Source organism: Engraulis encrasicolus, chromosome 2 (assembly GCF_034702125.1).
Source record: "Engraulis encrasicolus isolate BLACKSEA-1 chromosome 2, IST_EnEncr_1.0, whole genome shotgun sequence".
NCBI lineage: Eukaryota > Metazoa > Chordata > Actinopteri > Clupeiformes > Engraulidae > Engraulis > Engraulis encrasicolus.
Genome location: NC_085858.1, coordinates 52188433 through 52212796, shown reverse-complemented (window position 1 = coordinate 52212796; position 24364 = coordinate 52188433). Strand labels below are relative to the sequence as shown.

General features: G+C 40.8%; 1 protein-coding gene across 3 annotated transcripts; it reads left to right on the top strand.

Moving 5' to 3' along the window:
- The first annotated feature begins 640 nt into the window (after positions 1–640).
- On the top strand, positions 641–23117 carry LOC134440791 (integumentary mucin C.1-like). 3 transcript variants are annotated; one of them, XR_010033029.1, is made up of 12 exons: positions 641–769; positions 8151–8239; positions 9214–9291; positions 10330–10379; positions 10466–10597; positions 11136–11226; positions 11497–11523; positions 13019–13051; positions 14551–14682; positions 18701–18769; positions 22152–22252; positions 22409–23117. XR_010033029.1 is itself a non-coding variant. In XM_063190932.1 (12 exons), exons 2-12 carry the CDS (start codon positions 8171–8173, stop codon positions 22433–22435), a joined length of 813 nt encoding a protein of 270 aa, XP_063047002.1. In that variant the 5' UTR covers positions 642–769; positions 8151–8170; the 3' UTR covers positions 22436–23117. The 3 variants fall into 3 exon arrangements, 2 of the variants coding, with proteins under 2 accessions (XP_063047002.1, XP_063047010.1); XM_063190932.1 differs by having other exon boundaries at positions 642–769; positions 10326–10379; XM_063190940.1 differs by lacking the exon at positions 641–769 and adding an exon at positions 7710–8016 and having other exon boundaries at positions 10326–10379.
- Positions 23118–24364: the final 1247 nt, after the last annotated feature.

Sequence of the window (24364 nt, the reverse complement as noted above, 5' to 3'; positions counted from 1 at the left end):
ATATTAGCAGATTGACAACTTTTCTCAGAGCTGATGTACCAGGTAAGAAATTAAACCTACCTTTTTAGAATATTTAGAAACCCGGAATATTTTGTGTGGTCGTCCCACAACTAAATATTCATCCCATAGAAAACACACACACACACACACACACACACACACACACACACACACACACACACACACACACACACACACACACACACACACACACACAATGTGCAGTAAAGACTAGCAATCAACTTTGAGCATCATGGGAATTCAAGGGAAAGTACATTATCCATCAAAACTGTATATTTTTAAAATCCCTAAGTCTACATGTGACATAGGCCTAACATCAATAAAAACATCCCATCACCACAGACACTTGCATACACCTACATCCATACATAGGCATGTATCGCGAAATGCACTGGGTGTCATTATAAAAGTGAGTAGAAATATAAGAAAGCTACCACTTCCAGAGGGCTATCATACCAAATAATGTCCCTCAGGCATGGAGGATTACAAAAAACATTGTTAGACTTCGCCATCCCAGGTGATATAGTATATGTGAAAAGTTGGGTCCTGGCTCACACGCTATTAGGGCCAGCCCTAGTTTGCGTTTCGGTAGGCCTATGACGTTATTTGTATACTATGACAAATGGTTACAGCGATAGCTTTGCTCACACATGTTGGCTACTGGCTGCGAACGCAATTGGAACCACCCCATAAGGCAAACTGAAAATGAATGTGGCGAACTATCAGGAGTAGGCTACAGCTTTATAAGGTACAGTAAATCGTATATATCTTCTCTTTGTTTCTGCAGTAGGCCTAGTCGGATCAGAAGGTTGCACATTTACCAGCATTTCTTTTTTTTGTCGTTAAAATCTTTTGGCGCAATGTTCCGAACTTCGATTGTCCTTGTAGTCTACCTTGTAGGCTATTGCAATACATGCGTCTCGCGTAACTGGCCTTGGACACACAACGCTACTTGGGTCCATGTATCATCCGATCATCCAAGTAGGTTCATTAGTCTACATTTAGTATGGCAAACCAGAAACTAGAAAACGACTCAATATTTAATTTTCCTGTTTTAACATAGGCATATTAGGGACTTGATTTTCCTTTTCCCATCTCAAAACAGAACAAGTAATAAACGGAAACCAAAGCGAAACAACTGTAATTTACGATTATCCTAATTATACGATTTTCTTAAATCCCCACGCTATGACTTTTCCCACGATCCAGTGAAGGTAGGCTATAGCCTCGCGATGTCGAAAGACTTCAATATTGCAAGCGGGGAAATTGTTTTCTCCATGCATGCGTCAAAACGCCAGTCCACAAGCGCAAGTGGAGGGAGGGAGTTTGGATAAATGGACTTTCCATTTCACTGTCTCTCTCTAACATTGGGCACAAACGCCGGGTTGGGGCATAATGTTAGGCCTACCGTAGTGCCATTTGGGTTAAATTGTGTGTAGGCTGGGTTGACAGACAGTACTGTAGTGGCCAGTGAGGAGTGTAGCCGCCCTAATGCAAAGACACTTCAGGTCCACGGTCACTAATAAGGGTTCAAAAGGGGCAACGCATCCAAAGTTGTAGTATGACAGGTATAGAGGTCGGATGGAGACGTCCAGCACTTTTCTTAAAAACGAAGGGGCGTTTGCTTAACGCCATAATAATGTCGATGTGAAGAATATCAACCAGAGATATACACCCAGACCTCACCTTGGTCTAACAGTTCCTGCAATGCTAGTAAGAAACGTTTGTTCCGTCTCTCTCGTACCAATGGTCAAAACATATGCAATGATCTGAGGGAGCCCTGGTCCCTAGTTTAGTTACAAAAATGTTCTGGGGTACACCTGCTGAACGAGACTCATAATGAAGTAGGCCTACAGACGGACAGAACGATGGAGTCGGCGCATGGGGAGTACAGGACAGGAGGATGACTGGGGCCTGGGGGAATGCGTAAAATAGCGCATTTGTACTCTATCGTGTGTGACCGGAAAATCAACAATTTCTTTTTGTCATACAGAAAAACAGGAAACTGAAATATTGAGTCGTTTTCTTGTTTTAAGTTTGCCAGAATGAATCGAATACTTGAGTGATCGGATGGTTGCACGGTTTGTTAGGCTACACGGTTACTTGTTTTTGTTAAGGGATTTTCATGTCAAGTGTACTTAATTGTCAAAAATCTATGTAACAGGGTTAGCACAGAAGTTTGAAATTGTGTTTGATCAGTATCCAATGTGCAATTTAACTAAAAACATTTAAATAAGACATTTACAGTAATCTATCTCCCTCTCTCTCTCTCTCTCTCTCTCTCTCTCTCACACACACACACACACACACACACACACACACACACACACACACACACACACACACACACACACACACACACACACACACATTTTGGCGCTAATCAAAAATCAGCTGCATTGCATATAGCCTACGTCTGTCAAATATTTGCGTAGTGTTAAGAAGTTGGGGGATAGATTATTGTGATCTAAGCCCATGTATCTTCACATTCTATGGGGTAGGCTAGTATAGGGTGGTGTGGTGACACCATGTGCACCATGTGCAATCCTGAGGGCTTCCTCTGGTTTAGACTTACCTACACAAACCAGCCACCATGCCCCCTCTGCAGAGCTGAAATGACCCCTTGCAGCTCTGAACATATGCTTCTCCCAGGCTGAATTGTCCTATTCTGACAGTGACGCAGACAGTGCGTCTCCTGTATCTTGCAAAGTCTGTGTTGTATGAGTAAAAAGAGGACTGTTGGCTCTTTATGTCTGTTGGGTTTATCTTGCAAAGGTGAGCGTTATTGAATTCCAGCAGTCTTTGGCATAGCGTAACATGAAAAGTTCAAATGGGAACTAATTTAATGTAAGTCTATTGTACTGTCGACTCGATTGTCCACTACTTCCTGAGTTAAAGTTCCCCATATATTCTTGAGGACCTGGCCTTACTATAAGACTTCATTTGGCTTGTTGATCTGACTGGCTTGTGACAGTCACTGCCAGTTTGGCTGTAGCTAGATTCTAATTCATTACACTTAATGCAGAGAAGTGATTCTAAATTCAGCCAAATGAGATGCAAAGCCTACTTTATTGGCCACTGTTCAATCAGTGGCTTTTGTCACTGCGCGCATTTTGGTGTTTGGAGATGCAATAGGCTACAAGAAGTTAATGTAGGCCTACACAGTGGACAGCATTGTTGTTTTGTTATTGCAAGGGCGCGCATAAGGAGACAAACTTTGTGAGCTGTGTATCCCAGTATTTAAAAAATTGCCCAGTTAAATGGAGCTTAAGCAATTGTCAAAATTTGTAAACGTTAATCAATATACTGTGCTTTAATGTGCCAGGCCAGTCACAATGCATAGCCGACTGCAGTTAGCTTACCTATAGTACCTAGCAGGAAATACCAATGTAGACATAGGACATAACAGATAAAGCCCCTATGTTTGAAAACTTAAAGGATAAAAAGAAAGCCTGCATCCCTTATACTGTGTATATAATCATTAATGCCTACGAATTGTCTTGCGCTCAGACTTTGTTTCCTTCCTTTTAATCTTATTTCACCTGCTGTTGTTTTACATATTTTGTTGCCTTTATTTCTGTTGAGGCAAAGCAAGTATATGGTGTAGAGGATATAGAGAAGCAGTCCAGTGCTTCACAAAAATAAAGCATATCGAACTGCCTCTGTTTATGAATTACCCTATTGTCTTGTCCTACCTTACATCTAAGGCATTGGGATGTTGGGAGGTTGGGATGTGCACATCCACAAAATAATAATCTAGGTGCCACACAAAAGCAGTAGACAGTGTGATGAAATGGTCTGCACACTGGGAATGAGCTCCAAAAAGATTAACTTTATTACCTTGTACAAATGACAATGTTTCGATCCACCAGTGGGATCTTCCTCAACCCTTCCTCTTCCTACCATACATCCAACACTTGAATTCTTCTAAGAGAACTGCAGTCATCACGTACTGTATTTAAATTGCAACCATACATTTCATTGCTGACATTCTGTATTTTGCATGCCCAATTGTGATCTCTGCAGACTTTCATCCATAGAAAAGTATTTTATTAGCTAGCTTACCTCAAGCTTTTATCTACATGCATGTGGACTAAGAAGTGACAGCTGCAGAGGTATTCAGTTGCAACATAGTAAGCTATTCTTCTTTCCATATTCTTTCTTCCTCATTCTTTCATTCTTCCTCTCCTCCATAAGATATTGCCTTCACGAGACCAATTTTGACACTGTTTATGATAGACAGGAGCTGGGCAAGAGGTTAGGGAGGGAAGGCTTTAAGCCTTAGGGTAGCTGGCTCAATTCCTGACATTGCAAGGTGGGTGGCAGTACTTTTCCCCAACCTCCTCCATAACCCCCACCCCAAAACAATGTTCCCTTAGGGTGCCTTTTGCACTTTGCACGAGTGAGGCATTAATGTAAATTCATTAGCTGGCCCCCCAGAAGTGGTTGAGCCAGGTAATGTGTCGGTGACTCTGTCTGTCCGCCCGCGATAACCAGTCTCATCTTCAGGGGGCGTCAAACACACAACATCATAAGAACTGTATGTAAATAATTATACCGCAGGCCTATAGCTTTGAACATCACTCGCATCCAGTGCTGGCCAGAGGGCCAGGTTGCCCTCTATGATTGCTCTTGTTGTGTACTGAAGAGGTGGCCAAAATAAAAGTAGAAGTAAAAAAACAAAACCTATAGTTCCCTTCCAGCACAATTAACTTCACGGACTAATCGGCCTACAGTTGCTATGGAGAGATGTACCTGATTCTGCGCTGGTTGGATGAAATTTGGGGGGTTTCTTTTTAGGTTTTGTAGTGTTTTCTTAACACACACACACACACACACACACACATATATATATATATATAGGGGCTTTTATGCCTTTTTTGACAGTCTGAGCTGGTGACAGGAAGCGTGTGGGACAGAGAGACGGGGTGGGATCGGGAAATGACCCCGGCCGGACTCGAACCGGGGTCCCCGTGGGCATGAAAGCCCAAATGTGGGAGGCTTAGCGCGCTGTGCCACAGCGCCCCCTTGTAGTGTTTTTCAGTAACAAAAACGTCTAGCCACAGCATTAGGTACAATGGAACAACTGGTGTAGCCACTAATATTATGTGCTGGTGTTGTACTGACACCATACATTAACACCGTATTCCACATTACACAAATGTCATTTTTTGCCGTTTTCCCAAACAATCAATAGAAATGACAGTCGTCATAATTTTCAAGTCATCAGCCATTAGAGTACAATTAAAAAGTTTTTGAATTAACCTTCCAATGATAATGGTATTTTTAAAAATACAAACCCCAACTCCGATGAAGTTGGGACGTTTGGTAAACAGTGAATAAAATCAAAATGCTATCATTTTCAAAACATTCAATCTATTCATTAGATGGAGAATAGTGAAAAGACAACATATTAAGTGTTAAAACCGAGAAAAAATATTGTTTTGGGGGACATATGTACTCATTTCTAATTTGATAAATCCAACACGTCTCAAAAGAGTTGGGACGGGGATCAGTGAAATTTAGTAAACATCCAAACAAGATAAAACAACAAAGAAGAACATTTCAAAATGAATTGTACTGACGGACAATATAGGTGTCCAGGTATAAGATCATCACAGAGAGGCTGAGTCACTCAGAATTAAAGATGCAAAGGGAATAATTACCATAGTTATTACATACATTTTTGAATTCCCTTTGATTTACCACGATTGAGTGTATATAAGACATATTTTTCTTACTAAAATCATTGTATAGGTTCATGACACCATGAAATATATATTGGCTGTAGTCTCACTCTAATTCCTGGAGTGCTAGAGCTATTGAAAATTGACCATATTAAGAATGCTTAATGCGTGCAAATGATACAGGGGTGTAACATTCTCCTTAGCACCTGAGCTCACTTTAAATAAACCCAGAAGACATGGGAAACTCTCCTTTGCTTACAGAAGTCAGCAGAAGTTGTAGAAGTCCATTCTTTTTGACAATAATAGAGCATTGCACATCCTGTGCTACAGTAAAAATGGACCATCCAACTTGTGTTAGTGCTAGCTTCAAAAGTCAGCCTCCATGATGGCATGCGGGTGCAGTAGTGCATTGGTTAAGATGTTCTCACTCATCTGTAGAGTTAAATACAGTGCTGAATGGTATAAAAGGGTTTTAAACAGCATGAAAAGCCACTCGTGCATTATATTTTGAAGGGAGATCTTCGATTACTGCCACATAGTAAGGTCAAATTGCATTCTCTACTATGTTTTAACAGTTTGGCTCCATCATAAGGACCAGCAGGTGATAAAATGGTGGGTTTTTGGTCAAGACCTGTCACACTGTAAGCACTACAGAAAGGAAAACATTGCAAAACATGACAAGGAATACACTCACCATTTAAGCTGGTGAAATCATGTCCAAGATAGGAATTAACACTGTTTTTTATATAAAATCATCTCATCGGTTAATGTATTTAACTGTTAAGTGTTGTCTTTTGTTTTGTTTTTAGTCTTCATCGACATTTGCTGCCATTTATTGTCCCCGTCCCAACTCTTTTGAGACGTGTTGGATTTATCAAATTAGAAATGAGTACATATGTCCCCCAAAACAATATTTTTTCTCTTTTAACACTTAATATGTTGTCTTTTCACTATTATCCATCTAATGAATAGATTGAATGTTTTGAAAATGATAGCATTTTGATTTTATTCACTGTTTACCAAACGTCCCAACTTCATCGGAGTTGGGGTTTGTAACAAAAAACTTAAAATGCCCAAAATGCTCTGTTCCAAATTATTACGCAAAACAGTTTTGTAGTGTTGTTGTTATTCAAATTTCTTTCTTTTTGTCCCATTTACATCAAACAGTTGCCATTTGGTACCTTCTAAATTACATTTCGATGTTCAAAACTTGGTTATAAGCTGTAACTGGAATGCTGCATTTAACATTGAAGTCAATGGCAGGGCATTGCATGGGAGTTATGGAAGCCCAGATATCCTTGATACTTTGCTCTCAGCTGTTTTTTGTTGTTGTTTGGTCTGGTGACCCACACTTCGCTCTTCAATATACCCATAGATTTCCATGCCACGTTTAGGTGCTTTGGAGGTGATGACATTCTAACTCACCAGACATAACATCCCATTCATTTTCAATGGGGTTTTATGTCTGGTGAGTTAGAATGTTGATACCACCAAAGCACCTAAACGTGGCACGGAAATCTACGGGTAGTCTTTTTTGAAGAGTGAAGTGTGGGTCACCAGACCAAACAAACAAAAACAGCTGAGAGCAAAGCATCAAGGATATCTGGGCTTCCATAATTCCCATGCCATGCCCTGCCATTGACATCAATGTTAAACGCAGCATTCCAGTTACTAAGACAAAGAGCTTATCACCAAGTATTGAACATTGAAATGTAATTTAGAAGGTACCAAATTCCAACTGTTTTGATGTAAATGGGAAAAAAGAAAGACATTTGGATTGCAGCACTATAAAAACTATTTTGCGTAATAATGTAGAACAGAACATTTTAAGTTTTTCATTATTTAAAAAAATACCGTTATCATTGGAAGGTTAATTCAAAAACTTTTCAATTGGACTCTAATGGCTGATGACTTGAAAATTATGACGACTGTCATTTCTATTGATTATTTGGGAAAACGGCAAAAAAATACCTACGTGCGTAATAATGTGGAATGCGGTGTACTTCTACTTTCACTTTGGCCACCTCTGCCTTTGACACACTGACCATGGGGCTTTCCCAGTGGGATGTTCACTGCGACTGTTATCTTAGCGGGCAGGGCTTGAACGCGGACGCAATATAAACTCTGAGGAGAATAGATATCCCCATAAGACACTACGCCTGTTATAAATGAGCTGTTACCACAATGGCAATTACCAAATCGTAATGGTTTACTAAAGGCTCTGTGCACTGTCTTAGTGTGGTGTAGTACTATGGTAGTTAAGTGGTACTATGGTAGTTACAACCTCCCAGTGGTGGGTAGGTGTCTGGTAAGGGGATAAACGAGTGGAGTAGAGCTTCAAGCAAGCATGCTTTTGCATTGCCAAATGTATAGCCTAGCCTTTGTATTTTGAGCAGTCATGTTTGAAGTCTGAAAGGTTCCCTCTACCTTTGATCATTGCAGGAAGTCCACACCATGAGGAGATGATCTTTGATGGCTACTGCAGTCACGTGATGAGTGGAGCATCCTGGATTATAACTACAGCTCTTATTGTGAGTAAATTGACTTGATCAGTCCAACGAATGTTGTCTGTATTGTTCTGTATCACAAGATAACTTAACCCCTTAAGACACGGCTTTATACATTTGTTGTTACTAGTATCGTAATGACCAAGTCGTGGTGCATTACTAAAGGGCCTGTGTTGTGTCATAGTATTGTAGTGCTGTGGTAGTTACATTTCAATGACTATTACAGCGTGCCACTGGAGGTACGCCATGCATTAAGGGGCTACAGCAACGCCACACCATTTCTGGAAATAATGTCATCATACACCTCCCCTTGAGTTAAATACTTACTTACTTACTTACTTAAATAATACATACTTGAGTTTTACCTTTGTCCTGGACTTTCAGCTATTCCCTTAGTCTGGTGATGTATCAAACAGAGAGATCACAACACGGAGAGTCACGATAGGCCTACTGTATCATGGTGCAAGAAGGCAATATCCTTATACGCCTTTCCAAAGCTCTGCTACCCTTCAGTCTAGAAAACATTCACATGTTATGATGTGATATTACTTCCAAGCTTAAAATCATAATTATTACTTTTTTAACTTTGAAAAAAATATTAGTAGGCTCTTATGACCTACTCTACCTATAAAATATCCCTTTTTATGCCAACATTATGATATGAAATTCTAAAAAAAAAAATGAATTCAAATATATACATTTAAAAAATTGTGGGGTGTATCGAACCGTAGGTCCGAGATCGTGATACGAACCGAATTGTGAGTTCAGTGTATTGCTACACCCCTAATGTTTGGTGGTAGATTTTTTTGTTGCCAGACTAGGAAAACAACTGGAAGCACAGGAGAAAGGTAAAACTCAATTCATTCAAGGGGAGGTGTAAAATGAGCTTATTTTCAGAAATGGTGCAGTATCACTTTAAGGCAAGCATGTCATCTCTATCCTCAGCTTGTCATTACTTCATCCTACTTCTGTATGTGATCGTGTTGTATCTTGGTCAGGTCGTCAGCTTGTTGAGGCCCCTACATTGTAAATTCATCCGTGAAGGTTGCAGCTACGTTCAAACCATCAACTCTTGGGTAAGCTTCAATAATCTCCATGTGAGATGGTGTCAGCTTCATACATTTGCATAAGCCTACTATAATGTATTGCATAGATGTGTCCAGTTGCATACAGCAGGGTTTCCCCTGGCACCTTGACAACAAATCTTGACAACAAGCAAGACTAAGCACATCTCTTGCAGCCTTCAAGAAACAACTAAAGACATTCCTCTTTCGAGAGAATCTACTAGACTAATGCTTGAACTGGCCTTGCCCCAGGGCAGACTCCTGACATGATGTTTAGTTTAGTTTAGTTTGTGAGTGTGTGTTTGTGTGTGTGTGTACTCGTTATTTACTCTTTATAAAAAATAAAAAAAACTAACCCCTCTTTGTAACTGCACTTGTTGTTCTGTATATCTCCTGTGCACTTTGTATTTGCTTGTGATGTTGGCTTGATTATGTCCTCTTTTGAAAGTCGCTTTGGTTATAAAGCGTCTGCCAAATGCAATGTAATGTAATGTAACAAACCCCTCCCACCTTGACTACTTCTCCAAAACATATGTTTTAATTTCTTTGTGCAGCACAGCCTTTACATTGATGACACTCACATGTTTCTGAAAAACAGCAAACTCCCACCCCACCAACACCACCTTGAATAATAAACATTATACCGGAAACACTGATATACTGTTCTCTTGTTGAAAAAATAAACATATTTTGGTGTAAACACAGATCACACATGACACTGTCTACTGATACTGTGCGATGCACAGACACTGATCCTGTGCATTGTATTGTTTGTCTATGAAATTGTTCTCGTTGTTACTGCACTGTGTGCATGGAAACACACTTTGGTACCAGTACTGTATACAGCCTACGCACAGTATGTGAATGGGTTCAAAGTAGTTCAAAGTAGAAGTAGTAGTAAGTAGAAGAGAGCACAGAAATGTGGTGGTAATGCTGCATTAAGGGAAGCAGTGTTCAAAATATCTGTTTGTGCCTGCTATGCATTTGATTGAGGTGAACAAAAAACCTGGCAAAAAACCTGACCAAACTGTGTGTCTCATTTTCAGAAAGAAGCTACCCCAGAGGATTATCGATTGAATATTCCATTCTCTGGGGACAAGGTGACATACGTACATATGTGTGATAGATACGGATTTTACCTTGATGGGAACTCCATAGGCTTAAATGTTCTGTCTTTCATGTGCAGCCCCGCTGTGTGGATATCAAGAGGGCACTCATCAACACCTACTGTCTGAACGAAAACTGTATTAAGGAGTCTGCATCTTGTCATACCAAAGAGTACGCTTTGGATCTGATACGCTGCTTTCCTTGTCAGAAAGTAAGCTTAATTATTATTATTATTATTACTGTTGTTGTTATGATGTATTATTATTGTTTGTTATTATTAGTAGTAGAAGTAGTAGTGATATTTGAACCTGTTACCCTCTGCTCTAAAGACTAGCTGTTCATTAGGCTGTGAGTAGTAGTAATGGTAGTACCAGTAGAATTGAATGAAGTTCAATGGAATGGATCATTGCACTGCTCTGTTTCTTCTGTCTGACTGTGTGATCAACAGAGCAAACTTGCATACAAATTGATCATCTTGCTGGGAAAAGTTCCCACAATGAGTTCTGCCTTTTTGTATCACTGATTTCACTCACAGTTTTACCAACTTAAATTGTCATTTGCTCATGCAAATGAAATTAGATCAAGGATTTAGGTACAGCTTGATGATCAAGTTTTTATAGAATGCATATGAATGTTCTCAAGTGGCATTTAGATCATACAAAAGAAGAATTGTCAGAGTAATGTAGATGCATGCATTCAGTTCATGTTACCTTTCTCTCCTGCCCACCTCCCCTTTTTCCTCTCTACAGCGCCCAATTATTTGTTTAGGACATCAAGGCATCACAACTCCAAGCAAATATATCTCCCTAGATGACTTGCACAAAAGTCTTGAAGAAAAAGGTGAGAAATAAAAACAATGGCATTTGCAGATAATAGGTGGAATTTATTATTTCTTAAGAACATAACATATTTTTTCTGTAGCCCCTTAATGCATGCCATACCTCCAGTGGCATGCTATAATAGTCATTGAAAAGTTAAGTACCAGTACTATACCACTATGACATAACACATGGGCTTTAGTTATGCACTATGACTTGGTTATTGCCATTCTGGTAGCAGCAAATGTATCTTAGTGGGTTAATATTATAATATTCTTTCCTGTTATTGCAGTATGTCCTACAGTGATCAGCCCAAAGGGTGAGTGTCATTTAGTTCCTTTCTTTATAAAATACTAGTCCCTTTCTGGGCTGAATGCGCTATTAATCTTATTTGCATGACATTTCATTTAGCTGATGCTAGACAGATGCTACCCAGAGCTCTGTAAAGTGAATAAGAAAAAGTTGTTGGCAGTCAGACATGTAGGGTTACATGCCTTGTTCAAGAGTGCCACAGTCATGTATGAAGGTCCAAGAGGTTGCTAGTTACCCTCCCACCCCTCCCTCCTACTGGTAGAGGAATAGAACCTGTGTCCCTTCTTATCATGACTAGTTCAACCTGGTTTCACAGAATTCAGTGAAATTAACATGGCCCTTTGGAAGACATAAATCTGGTACAGTACTATGTCAAATCTGTCATTAGAAAAGTGACAAACATTGTGCTGGTGAAATAGTGTTTGCACTACGGAATTCTTCTACTAACTGAAAGCATGCTATTAATAGCAATATTAGCTGTGCCCAGTCCAACAGATTGGATCCTCATTACAGATGGCTTTCAGATGACTTGTTCCCAGGCTCAGCCAAAACTGTCACCAGCCCTGGGAATAATAACTCATTGAAGGCGTAGCCTACTTCCTTATTATTTCCATGAATGGAACAGTTCATCTTTCATAAGCAGGGGTGAAAGTAGTTTTCGTTTCTTACTGGTGCTACTCCCCACCTGCAAAAACAAACAGTAAGCAAGCAAAATAAACATGGGTACTACAGGTCATATGTGTATGCTGCATGACTATTTCGGGTGTCTCTTCATAGGAGGACACTTGTCTCAAATGGCATAGTGCGGTATGTGATGTCTACTTAAATTAGGGTGACCAGATTTTTGTAATCAGAAACCGGCACACTTCGTGCGTGACTGAAGGACAATATTTGGAGGGCGGGTCTGGGGGTCCTTCCCCAGGAATTGTTTTATTTTTGCAGATGCAATTTCCTGCATTCTGATCAATTTTAGAGGGAGGAATGACAAATCGCAACTGACTCCTTCAGACTTTCTATACAAGCGCTGGCTGCCATTAACTGTGGCAGGTAACTTTTCCATATATTTACCCTGATAGACATGGCGCAATGTAGTGGGTGGCCAAAACCGGGACATATTTGTGTCCCGAGAGGGTTTGCTCGGGACCTGGGACACACAACTCCAAACCGGGACTGTCCCGGTCAAACCGGGACGTCTGGTCACCCTAACTTAAATAGCAGACCTTGAACTTTTTTCAAATGTGGGATTTGGGGCAGCATTAAACCTATTCTCTTACCGGTACTGCCAGCAGCTGTAAATTTTACACCAGTGCTATGCACCTGTGCGCACCCGTCGCTATTGCGATATTAGATAAGCCATGCAACCTGCATTTGCCTGCTTATGTCACTGCATTTCAATCTGATATTTGCTGCCTTCCTTACCATTTACTGTAAAAACTGTGATTTTAGATTGCTCACCTATTACCAATTACTCACCTGCAATATTATCTTTCTGTCCACTGCAGATGAGGATTGTTCAGCTTCCACAACTCCTGCTGGTAAGTTCAACACTAATACCGTACAACGTGTCATTCCCACTTATTGCCGCATTCAAGCATTTAAAGTCATCAGAAACATTCTATCTGGAACAAAATCACCTTTCTGATATTCACTGAGTCGAACATCCGGGCATTTCTCATATTTTCATCAAAATCAGATGCCTGCCATACAAATGTTGGGGGATAGTACAGGAGAATCGCCATTGAATTGCATAGGTTGGGTGTCTTATCTTAATGCAATTTGAATGATATTGTGTTAAACTGTGTAAATTGACAACAAATGAACATCAAGATAAGTTGTCGGCACAGGGTAATTGGCATTGGAGAATACCCCTACAAAATCAAGGTATGTTCGGTTTATGTCCCCATCGACGTTAATGTAAACACAAACTTTTAATGAAGACTACAACCACTACATTGGTTTTTCAGCCTCGATATCCCATGTGGTGGGAGAGAGCAATATACTTCAGATGACTACACGAACTTTGGTGCAGCCTGCTAGCTGTTTAGCCCCTTTGCACAGAGCCTATGTTATAACCCTACTGTCACCGAAATTGCAATGGCTATGTCTTAATCTGTTACTTAAGGCTCTCTCTAATGTCATAGCTAAGTTGTTATGATGTAGTTGAGCATTTTCAGCCCGCTGGCGACCCCATCTGCATTAAGAGGCTACTGGCATTAAGCTAAATCAGTCATCTTCCTCCCATAGGCACGAATGTAGGCTAAAAATTCCATCATGGCACCAAGGGACAGATGGGGGAGAGTAGGTGAATACGAGTTCTATGCTGTCGATCAACATTGACGGAAGCACGTGAGCGAGAACTTGTTGTCACGATGTGGGTGTTATTAAATACAGCGCATTTAAAGTCGGCCACAAATATGAACGAGACGATGAGCTCGCACCGGTTTGCTCTACTAACACACCACGTGTGATGAGTGGGGGGACAGGCAGTGAGGAGGAGCTGAAGTGGGGACCTGCGCAAACTTGTGTAGAGGTGTGAGACAAGACCCATATACACACGTGAGTGAGTTGTTGACCAACCAGTTCATGGACGCGTGACCTCGGAGGCAGTCCGCCGACGAGCGCCGACGAGCGTTGAAGGGGATAAGCAACTGCAGAGGTTGCAAGATCTGACTGCAGCCGCATTCATCCCGCGATAGTTTTACACCATGTGACATGTCACCTCGTCAACGCAACGTCGACGAAATTTCGAAGTTTGACAGGAAATCTAACCGTCATGCAGCATTTTCCATCCAGGGTGCATTGCTGTCTAAATGCGCATGCATGCGTTAACACATCTCGATCGCACCTAGTGCTACTCATTTACCCAGCCAGTGGTATCAGCAATCTTCCAGCTACAATCTTCTGTCTACAAGCTTGACTCCATTGTTATTTGGCACATTTTTCAAAACCCACCCAAACTTACCTCACATGGGGAGAATGTGCACAAGGGGATGTTCATAACCAGTATGCAATCATCATCAATCTGTCTTCGCAGCAACAACAGCAATCACCACAACCACAACACCACCAACAACAACATCGACCACAACACCACCAACAACATCGACAACAACAACAACAACAACAGCATCCACCACAACGGCTAGTCCCACCACCACTTCTACCAGTGAGTAAAAAAAATGTTCTATTGGTGGCAAATGGACCTCTGTGCTTGGTTTGGCTGTGTTTTAGTTGTGTTTTCCAGTACACATGTTTGACACCATCTAAAGCAAATTTGTTTATCAAGGTCTCATCAGAGACAAACAGACTAAGGATATGGATGGGTGGGACAAAATCCTGTGGTCTGACGACACCAAGATAAACACATTTGTTTCAGATGGTGCATAGCATATGTAGGGTGGTAATCAAGTGAGTAGTACTAAGAAAAGTGTCCTATGCTCACAGTCAAGCATAGAAGTGGGGCTGACTTGGTTTGGGGCTGCATGAAAGCCATCAATACTGGGAAGATGAATTTCACCAGAAGAAACATGCATCTCAACATGTACTGTGACTAGGGATGCACCGATACACATTTTTTCACTTCCGATCCTGATATCTAAATTTGGTTATCTGCCGATACCGATACTATTCCGATACCTCTGTTATAATTTGAAAGAACATGACCGTAACCAGTCACTTGAAGATAGACCAAAGTATAATGGCAGTAGAAGTCGTACAAACCCTCAAAAAATAGCCCTTACATTCACGAGGACATACATTACCATCATTACTCTTAACAAACTACACACAAGCAGGATTTCAAATTGGCCTTCAATATTTATTCACCTCAGCAACCCACAATGGGTAAAAACAGTATCTTAAAAAACAAATGAAGTGCAGTAACACTGAGATAGCATAACACATAACATAACAGTGAGACCAGGATCAACCAGGCAGGATTTCAAGTTGGCCTTCAATATTTCTTCACCTCAGCAACCCATAATGGGTAAAAACAGGATCTTAAAAATAAATTAAGTGCAGCAACTCTACCTGTGATAGCATAACACACAACATAACAGTGAGGCCAGTCTGTCTCTCTGGGTGTATCTTAAGGCCGTCTCAGTACACTGGAGAGATGTCTGTGTGTGTGTGTGTGTGCGTGTGTGTGTGCGCGCATACGCCCCTGAGTCTGGTGCCAAGTGTGTGGACGTGTGTGTGTGTGTGTCTGTGCATGTGTGTATGTGTGTCTGTGCATGTGTGTGTTTGCAGCATAGGCCTATGTGTGTATTGCTGTGACTACTGAAACAGATCATGATTGTCGCTATGGAATTTTAACATAGAGGTGTACACACTTTTGCACCACCATAATGTCACAAAAATGGACAAATATGTCATTTTAATTTATTTCATTTACCTTACATTTCTGTTGTAAGTTCAACAGATGCTACATTAAACTTACCCTATGCACATTTTGGGAAAAAAATATCAAAATGTTATTCAAAATTATACTTTTAAGAAAGGGTGTAATAATTATTGGTGTGCACTGTACATGTACATTCAGATGACAGAAGTGCAGAGGACAAGTCTCCTCATTCTCTCTCCACCACAATTCCTTGCTTTGTTTCCTCTGTATCTTACAGAAGACTAGACGTTACAGGTACCAACTAACAAAGTTCTGCAGTAGAACATCAGGACTTGACCTTTAGATCAGTTCTTTTATTTTTTTTATTTTACCTTTATTTAACCAGGGAAATAAAATCACATTGAGAATGAAATTCTCTTTTACAAGTGAGCCCTGGCCAAGGTGACAGCACACATCACAATGACATTTACAGACAGGACACAGACAAAACAGAACAAATCAATATGGATGAAGAGATACAATTACACAATAAAAACCATAAAATAATAAACATAAAACAAGATTAAAAGGAGATTACAAGATTAAAAGCAAGCGCAGACAGATTTAAGATAGGCTTTAAAGTGGAAATGAAGCAGTGACCTAATATAGGGGTCTATAACATCAGTAAGATAAGCCAGCAAATATATATATTTTTTGAAGTCTGAAATTTAAGCCGTTAATAAAAAAATAAAGCACAAACACGTAACGTTTCTGTTAACGTTTCCAGCCAACAGCGGGTGACGTCACGCGAATGGTAGTCTCCTATTCTGATAGTAGTGAATTAAACATTTGGGACTTGCGTGGCTGATTATGAGCTTATTTGCTTAACCCAAATGAAGCAAGAATACGTGTTTGGGTGGGACAGAACAAATATGAGGCATGAAGGCAGACAAGACATCCCATCACATGAACCACAGGTAAACAAGCAGCTTTTTTTTGCTAAGGTGACAAGTCGCTAACACATTTTGGTATGAGCCAACATGATCACTATTCATAATCGTGCGATGTCGTGCAATGTTGCAGTTCCCTACCTTCATCTTCCGATGATTTCGCCAACATTTTCCAAGCACCTGAATTAGGCTACTTTGACGGTGTTATCCAGTCAACAATAATCCAAGGCAACAACGCTATTCCAGCCAGTTTGAGGATGCATCCGCGACTTCAATAACATAATAATTTACTACAATAGATGCAGCTACTTTAAGCATGCCATAACTTAATGTAGGCCATGATAGTTTAACGTGTCATTTCCCGTGGCATCAACTTCAAATCCCCAAAGCTCCTCCAACTCCGAGAGCGAGACGAGAGAGGGGATGGGATAGCCACACACACAGGCTGCGTCCCTTCCCTTCACAAAGCTTTCCAAACGTCCGCCAATTTTGCAAGTTATTTTCTATTACTGAATTGAACCACATATCCAACTTAAAGACATGGGCTTTCAGATTAGCGTCCAACAATGCAGGAAAAAGACGTTATTGGTGACGGTCTGTCACTACAAACCTATGAGATCGAGCAGCCTCAGTCCTGACTCCTGTCCTATGGTGGATGCAATGGGTGGATGGCTGCAGCTATCCCACCATGCTCGTAGCAAAGGCTTTTTGACACAAAGTGATAATGACACTTGGCATTTCTCTTTCATCTGATACTAGGTATATAACATAGAAAACCCACGGACAATGTAAAATGAACCCCTCGTCCTTCTTCAATTTTACTGCCACGATTAGAGTCAGTTAGCGCTGTAGTTAGCACACGCTAACGTTAAGTGAATGGAAGGCTACATTAGCCACCAAGTTCTACCATTCGCGTTACGTAGGCGGCGAACATGGCTGCGCCCTTGTGGCGAAACTCGGTAATAACATGTCATTTTTCAGCAAAACTACTTAAAAGTGCAGTTCAATGAACATCCATTCGTTTATGAAAATAAATAAGCCGACAAAAAATGATAATAGTTGTCAGTGCTTCATTTCCACTTTAAACTCAGCTACAGACATTAAAACGGCAAGCTTAAGAGATTTCTGAAGCTCATTCCAGTGAGTTGGGACACAATGAATAAAAGCAGTTTTACCAAATTCTGTTTTTATTATGGGGACATGTAGTAGACAATGTAGTAGTTTTACACCTGTGCTCCCATGCCAGAGACTTGCTAGCAGGTTGCGAGTTTGTGACCCTGAGTGGCGGACTCCGCAGAATGACCCCGGTTACATAGGGTCATGCCCAAGTAACAAATAATGGATTCATACTATTTATGGCATATAGACAGTAAATAAAAAAAATGTAGCATTCATGTATTGGTTGTTCCTGACATCATCTACTGTAAACGTTGTGTTTGTAACCTTATTGTCAGCAAAATGGTAATACCCATGTCCTAATCTCTTAATCTGCATTGTCATAGCAGTGTTTTTATGATGTAGTTGAATGTTTAAGCAAGGAGTGAATAGGCCTGGCAATGGGCCCATCTGTATTAAGTGGTTAAACATTCTCGCTGATCATTCGTATTGTGTTGAGGTTTAAGCATCTTACTGTACGTACTTCTTGCGTCTTCTTGTGTCACATTGGCCCATGTTGTACGCGAGAAGCAGAACAGCTGCAAATTAGAAAGAGGACATGTTAAGGCATTGTTACATGTGTGTGTGTGTGCGTGTGATAGTTTGCATGTGTGTGTGTATTTGTCATGATGTGATACTGATAATGCACTTTGTGGTAATGTAAACAGACGATGTGTGGTGTGTTTATCCATGTGTGTTTTACACAGCACTTTACGTACATACTAGTAATGTGATGACTTCATCCTTGTGTGTTTCAGCGACTGCACAGGACACAGTCACGGCAGATTCCCCGCCATCGCACGCCCCTCAATTGTCACCATTTAGTGGTAAGTATTATTGTGTATTAAAAGTCGTCCACCTTAAAAGCGTTGATGTCCAAAAGCGGATCAGTTCATCTGTCGTGTAGTATTGGCACACAAGATTTGGTCAAAATCTGTCCATCCATTTAGAAATTATTTTGGACAGACACGCATACATACACCGACTCATGTACAGCCACTTGACCAGAGAACGGTTATGCTTCTGGCCCCGTTGGGTTGAGGCATAATTAACCCTAAATTCAAATACATTTCAGTGATTATGGCCAGGGCCTCTGACCGCTTTGGCTGGGCCTGGGACAAAATAATCTGAAAGGGCCTCCCTCTCAATGTTTACAATGTTATGGGATTCCAATTCTGCCCCACCCTTTTTTCCTCGGCCAAGAACCACTGAGCCGTTTGCTGTCAGCGGCCCTGTCTACGGCCCATGTTAATGACAGGAACAAGCTATCTCAGATAAGATAAACGGGACAGAATTCCAGATTAGAATTAGAGACATTTGGAAGTCGCAGTTACAGTAACAGTAACTGTACATGAGGTTAGCCAGAGTATACTCTTTTGAGATGTGCTTTTGCAATAGCCAGGTTTGCCTTGCACAAGGAAATCAAAACAATCTGGCCAATATGTCCTGGAAGCAATTTAAGGGGCCATAGTTTGGACCGGTTGTGTGGAGCCCTAGATGGGTCAGGCAGGTACTGTAGGGCGCTCGCGGACAGACGGGACTGTGTGCATAACACCTTGAATATTATTCTTTCATATGATATATCCATTTCATGAAGTGTTGCTGTAATACTATATGCACATTAATGTAGTAATATATTTATGGGAATTTAAAATAAAAATGTAGCAATTTTAAGGAACAAAAAATGGAGGTGGGCGGTCGTAGAAATATTGTCAGAAAGTTTGACATAATCTCAATGGAACTTTGTGATGACCACGACTACATTAAATTTCGTAGCAATTTGCAATTACCTGTAATCAGAATCACTGTTACTGTTATTAGGTGTTAATGAAATGTCAAAATGTCAAGTTAAAATGACAAATCAGGGGGCTGTGGCGCAACGCGCTAAGCCCCCCACGTTTAGCTTGCATGCCCATGGGGTCCCTGGTTCGAGTCCAGCCAGGGTCATTTCCCAGCCCTACCCCATATCTCTCCTGCTCATTTCCTGTCTCCTCTCACATTGTCCTGTCACAATAAAGGCCCAAAAAAGGCAAATTAGCCGAAATAGCTTGTTAAGACATGGCCCCTGATTTGAATAAATGTTGTATGACATTAACCAAGTTGTAATATACTGTATTACTAAAGACTATGCAATTTCATAATAGTGTAGTACCGTGAAATAAAGTTTTTCCAATGACTGTTACAAGGTTCCATTGAAGAGGTGCAGCCGTGGTGTAATGGTTAGGGACTTGGACTGTAGATCACACGGTTGAAGGTTCAATCCTGCTTTGCATAAAAGCCTCAGCTACAGTAAGTGTAGTGTAATGTAATTACGAGGCTACGGCGCAGTCTATAGCACAGTTACTGCATTACCTGGGGAATGCCAAAGGCACATAGAAAATGTATTCATACTGTATGCACTGTAGGTTGGCTGTAAACTGTCAGGTAGGATGTGCAAGTTTTACAGTATGTCACTCAGTACTGCTCCATATCTCTTATCAAAGATGATCTAAATCCCTATCACATTCGACTTTGACCAGTCAGACAGACCAACAAACCACATTACATTTCATCACATTCCATTGCATTGACTCGACACATCAGACACAAACCGCATTGACCCGGCAGACAGAGAAACCACATTGTTAACCAGCAAAGTGACGGCTAAAGAGTGAATAGTCATTGCAGGTAAATGAGAAAACAGTGGTGTGGAATAGTGTTTTGCGGAGAAGTGTAAATATCAGTAGACTTTAAGTTAAAAGAGAATTCCAGTCCCTTTTAACATGCATAAAAGTGAACATGCGTACACTTGTCATGAAACCGGTCACTTGAGATGACTTGTCAGTAGCCGAAGACGCTGCTTTTTTTGTTCAGCCCTTTATAACATCCTGAACAGCAACTCAAACAGTGTGGACAGACAGACAGACAGACAGACAGACAGACAGACAGACAGACAGATAGGGTCGTATGGCCAGGTAATAAACCCATGTTACCTCCAAGTAGCTCTCCAGGATCTCAGAAAGGGCTGAACAAAAACAAAATGCAGGTACTGACAAGTCAAGGGTAATGTGAGCAATACGACTTCAACTTTCTCCTGCAATACAACTTTCTCTAAGGTCATCATTTTTGGTCCCCCTAAAATTTCAATCCCTTCTGAAATGTATCTGCCCTCTCACCTATTGTGAAATTATCTGCCAAAAGCTTCAGGGTCATCAGTCATCAGTTACAGCTATCACTCGTCTCATACATAAATGTGACCGAGCCTTTGCAATGGCAGCACCTCCTCTCTGGAATGGTTTGCCCCAGACATCAGGCTTGCTTCCGCAACTCAAATCTAGACTGAAAAGACACTACACCTTAGCCTCTTTAGCTTATTAGTTCTTCGCTTTCTTCTCTTCCTTAAGCCATTGCCTTTTCACACCTTTTTAATGTGTATTTAACACTTGTTTAACAATGTTCCATCTTTTTCTTACTATTTGTTGGTCAATGCTGTCAGTGCTTTGACACTGTGCACTGCGCCCAGTTGTGCTTTGAATGACATGTACTTACTAACTTGCTTGCTAACTAACTTGCCACGTTGAAATGGTCAGGAATTCTCCTGAAGATATTATGAGTAGCAATAGGATTTTACATTTGGAAATTTTTGAATTTTATTTAGAATTAAGAAAAGACATTCACAGATCCTTTCTGGAGGACGATTTGTTGCATATTTCTACACAGCATAGTCAATGTCAAAATGATGCCAGAATGAGGATGATGGAAAAAGGATGTGTTGATTTTTCTTGAAATGGCCAGGGGATTCTAGTTTAAATTGGTGTAAACTGAAATGGACAGCTGCACAAAGACAACCACATGAACTGAAGATTAACCGTTTCTTTATACAAACATTGAATGTATACTGCATGTTGTCTTCCCATACTACACAATACTGTTATGCTGTTGTGGAATATGGCTTTTTTCTTGGTACTGAACCCCAGTGCCTCCCATGTCTGCTGTACACTCCCACAGACACATCTGTGTCATGTTGTCTTTCTGTCAGTACTGTAGCTTTTTATTGCCTGAAAGCATGAAAAGTAAGTCTAGTGCCACATACTACCTCCACACAATGTCATTCCACTCAACTGCTGTAAGTGGCAGCATCTGATGCATTGTGCTCTCTCTCTCTCTCTCTCTCTCTCTCTCTCTCTCTCTCTCTCTCTCTCTCTCTCTCCCCTCTCTCTCGTTTCACAGAAGCACTTGAAAAGAGTGTGCTGGTTTTCCTAATAATCTCCCTGTGCCTTAATGTATTTTTTGGACTATTGTTACTGAAGCAGAGGCGACGCCATACACAGGTAGGCAAACAGCTCAGTTTGGATCTCAGGTTGTATGTATAGTCAATCTATCAACTGCCCCATTTTAACTTGAATGAACAAGTGTCTCATTTGATCCTTTTTCCTGGATTGTGCTATACACTTACTGTAAGTCATAACTTTTTTTGTCTTTTATAGGTTCCAAATGGGTTCCCGCTGAATTAGTTCACAGAAGTGAGTACACAGGAATGAGAACACGATGAAGGAGAATACAGAAGGATTTGTCAAGACAGTTTATGATGACATGAAATCTATTGAGACTGCAGACTACCTAACCAGGGAAGCCCCACGCACTCCTAACACACCCCTCATATGTGACCATAATCAAGCCGTCATCTACAACGGAGGCCGTATTATTCTTCACCATCTGGGACATAAAGGAAACTGGAAGCGAACAAGAAATCAAGAATGGCAGGATATGTACTGTAATTACTGTACATATTAGATTTTAGTGTTGTTTATAAAGTTTTTGTCAGCAGTTTATTATTACGCATCATCCTATAACCTGTATCGAGTCTAGAAATGCAAATGCAGGTCTTTTTTTAGCTATTTATATTTAGTTTAATTCAAATGTTTGTCTGTGTAATATTTTTATATTTATATTGCTATAGTGTTTTTTTGTATCTGCATTCTGTATACTGTAAAGTTTGCCCACTGTTAACTTAGGCAGAGCTACTATTAGGGCCCATCCAACATAACGATTGCAAATGAGATAATGTCCTTTAATGTGCTTTTGCAAGATATTGAATAAAACTTCAATCCTCACTGAAGGATGGGAATTCAAAGATGGACTGAGGTTATGCAGCTACTGTTGGCCCAAAATAAATCTATTTTTCTATATACAGTAGGCCAAAGACTGCTTGTCATTCTTGTGTCTTGCCTCAGTGCGTTTACTGCTTGTGTGTATTTTTTGTGTCAAACCAGTGCTCTCCCCCATCCTCCTTCATGACTGAGGTACCCTGAGCATGGTCAGTCCTGCCCATGGAGGTTGTATAAGAACTGGAGAGAGTGAATAAGTCCCGCCCTCAGTCATTTCAATGGGAAATGCTAGGCTAGTGAATTCAGCCAAAATTGAATGAATTTTTCAGCTTCAAAGAGGGAGTTTCATGGAGCTCATTTCCGGCACCAGTTTACTCAGCCAATTACGGGTCACGTTACTGACTGAAGTAAGGTTGACCAGAGCCATCTAATTCTATTAGACGAAGCTAACCAGCCAAATCCTGACCCCTTGGTCCCGCCGCACTGCTCCATTGGGGCTCCCCCCTTGCACGGGTGTGGCATAAATGCAATTTCGTTGTGTGCAGTGTGGAGTGTTCACTTGTGTGCTGTGGAGTGCTGTGTCACAATGACAATGGGAGTTTCCCAGGTTGACTTTCACTTCACTTTTTCATGAACACTTACCACTACAATCAAATTTTAAGTACATGAAAAGGGGGACCTTCTCCATGGTCGGCCATTTTGAATTTCCAGAAATAGACATTTTTAGCTGTAAAAATATTGCTTTGTAAACTTTCATGAAAAGATCTAATTTGGCTATAAGCAACCCAGTTTCAATGAGCAGCATAGTTGCAGTACCTTTTTTGATGCGTCCTTTCATCTCTATAAGAGGGTATGTCTGTCCATCGGTCTGTCTGCCTGCCAGTCGGTCGGTCAGTCCATCTGAAACGCTTTCTTTCAATTGTAATTCCCTCCTGTGTCCACAAGGCGGCAGTGCATAGGCGGACGTATCTTTGTCCGCCTGTCGGACTTGTTTGACCATTTCCTGCACAGTGCACCTTTAAGTCTGTTTCTTGATATAGGCCTAGTGCTTGTACTTCATCTCCACTCCTCCAGTCCAGTCCCCCACCCACACACACACACACACACACAATTACTGCCTAATAATAATAATAATAATATAACAATAATATAGTTCAGAATTCAGAAGGGGTAGGGAGTGAGTTATGAATTGGGCATTCCATTTTTAGAGTAGCCTATTAGGCCTACTACTTATCCTCTTTGGTGGGTAAATGCCAGTACGCTCTATTGTGTGACCTTTTCAACAACATATTTTTTGGCCTTTAGGACGCTGAGGAGGCAGTTTCACGTGAAAAA

Bases quoted from the DNA above. Each gene is read 5' to 3' on its own strand.
- LOC134440791 (XM_063190932.1), top strand. From the start codon at position 8,171: ATGATCTTTGATGGCTACTGCAGTCACGTGATGAGTGGAGCATCCTGG. The intron at 8,240-9,213 runs GTGAGTAAATTG...TATCTTGGTCAG, and splicing joins TTATAACTACAGCTCTTATT to GTCGTCAGCTTGTTGAGGCC. The intron at 9,292-10,325 runs GTAAGCTTCAAT...TCTCATTTTCAG, and splicing joins TTCAAACCATCAACTCTTGG to AAAGAAGCTACCCCAGAGGA.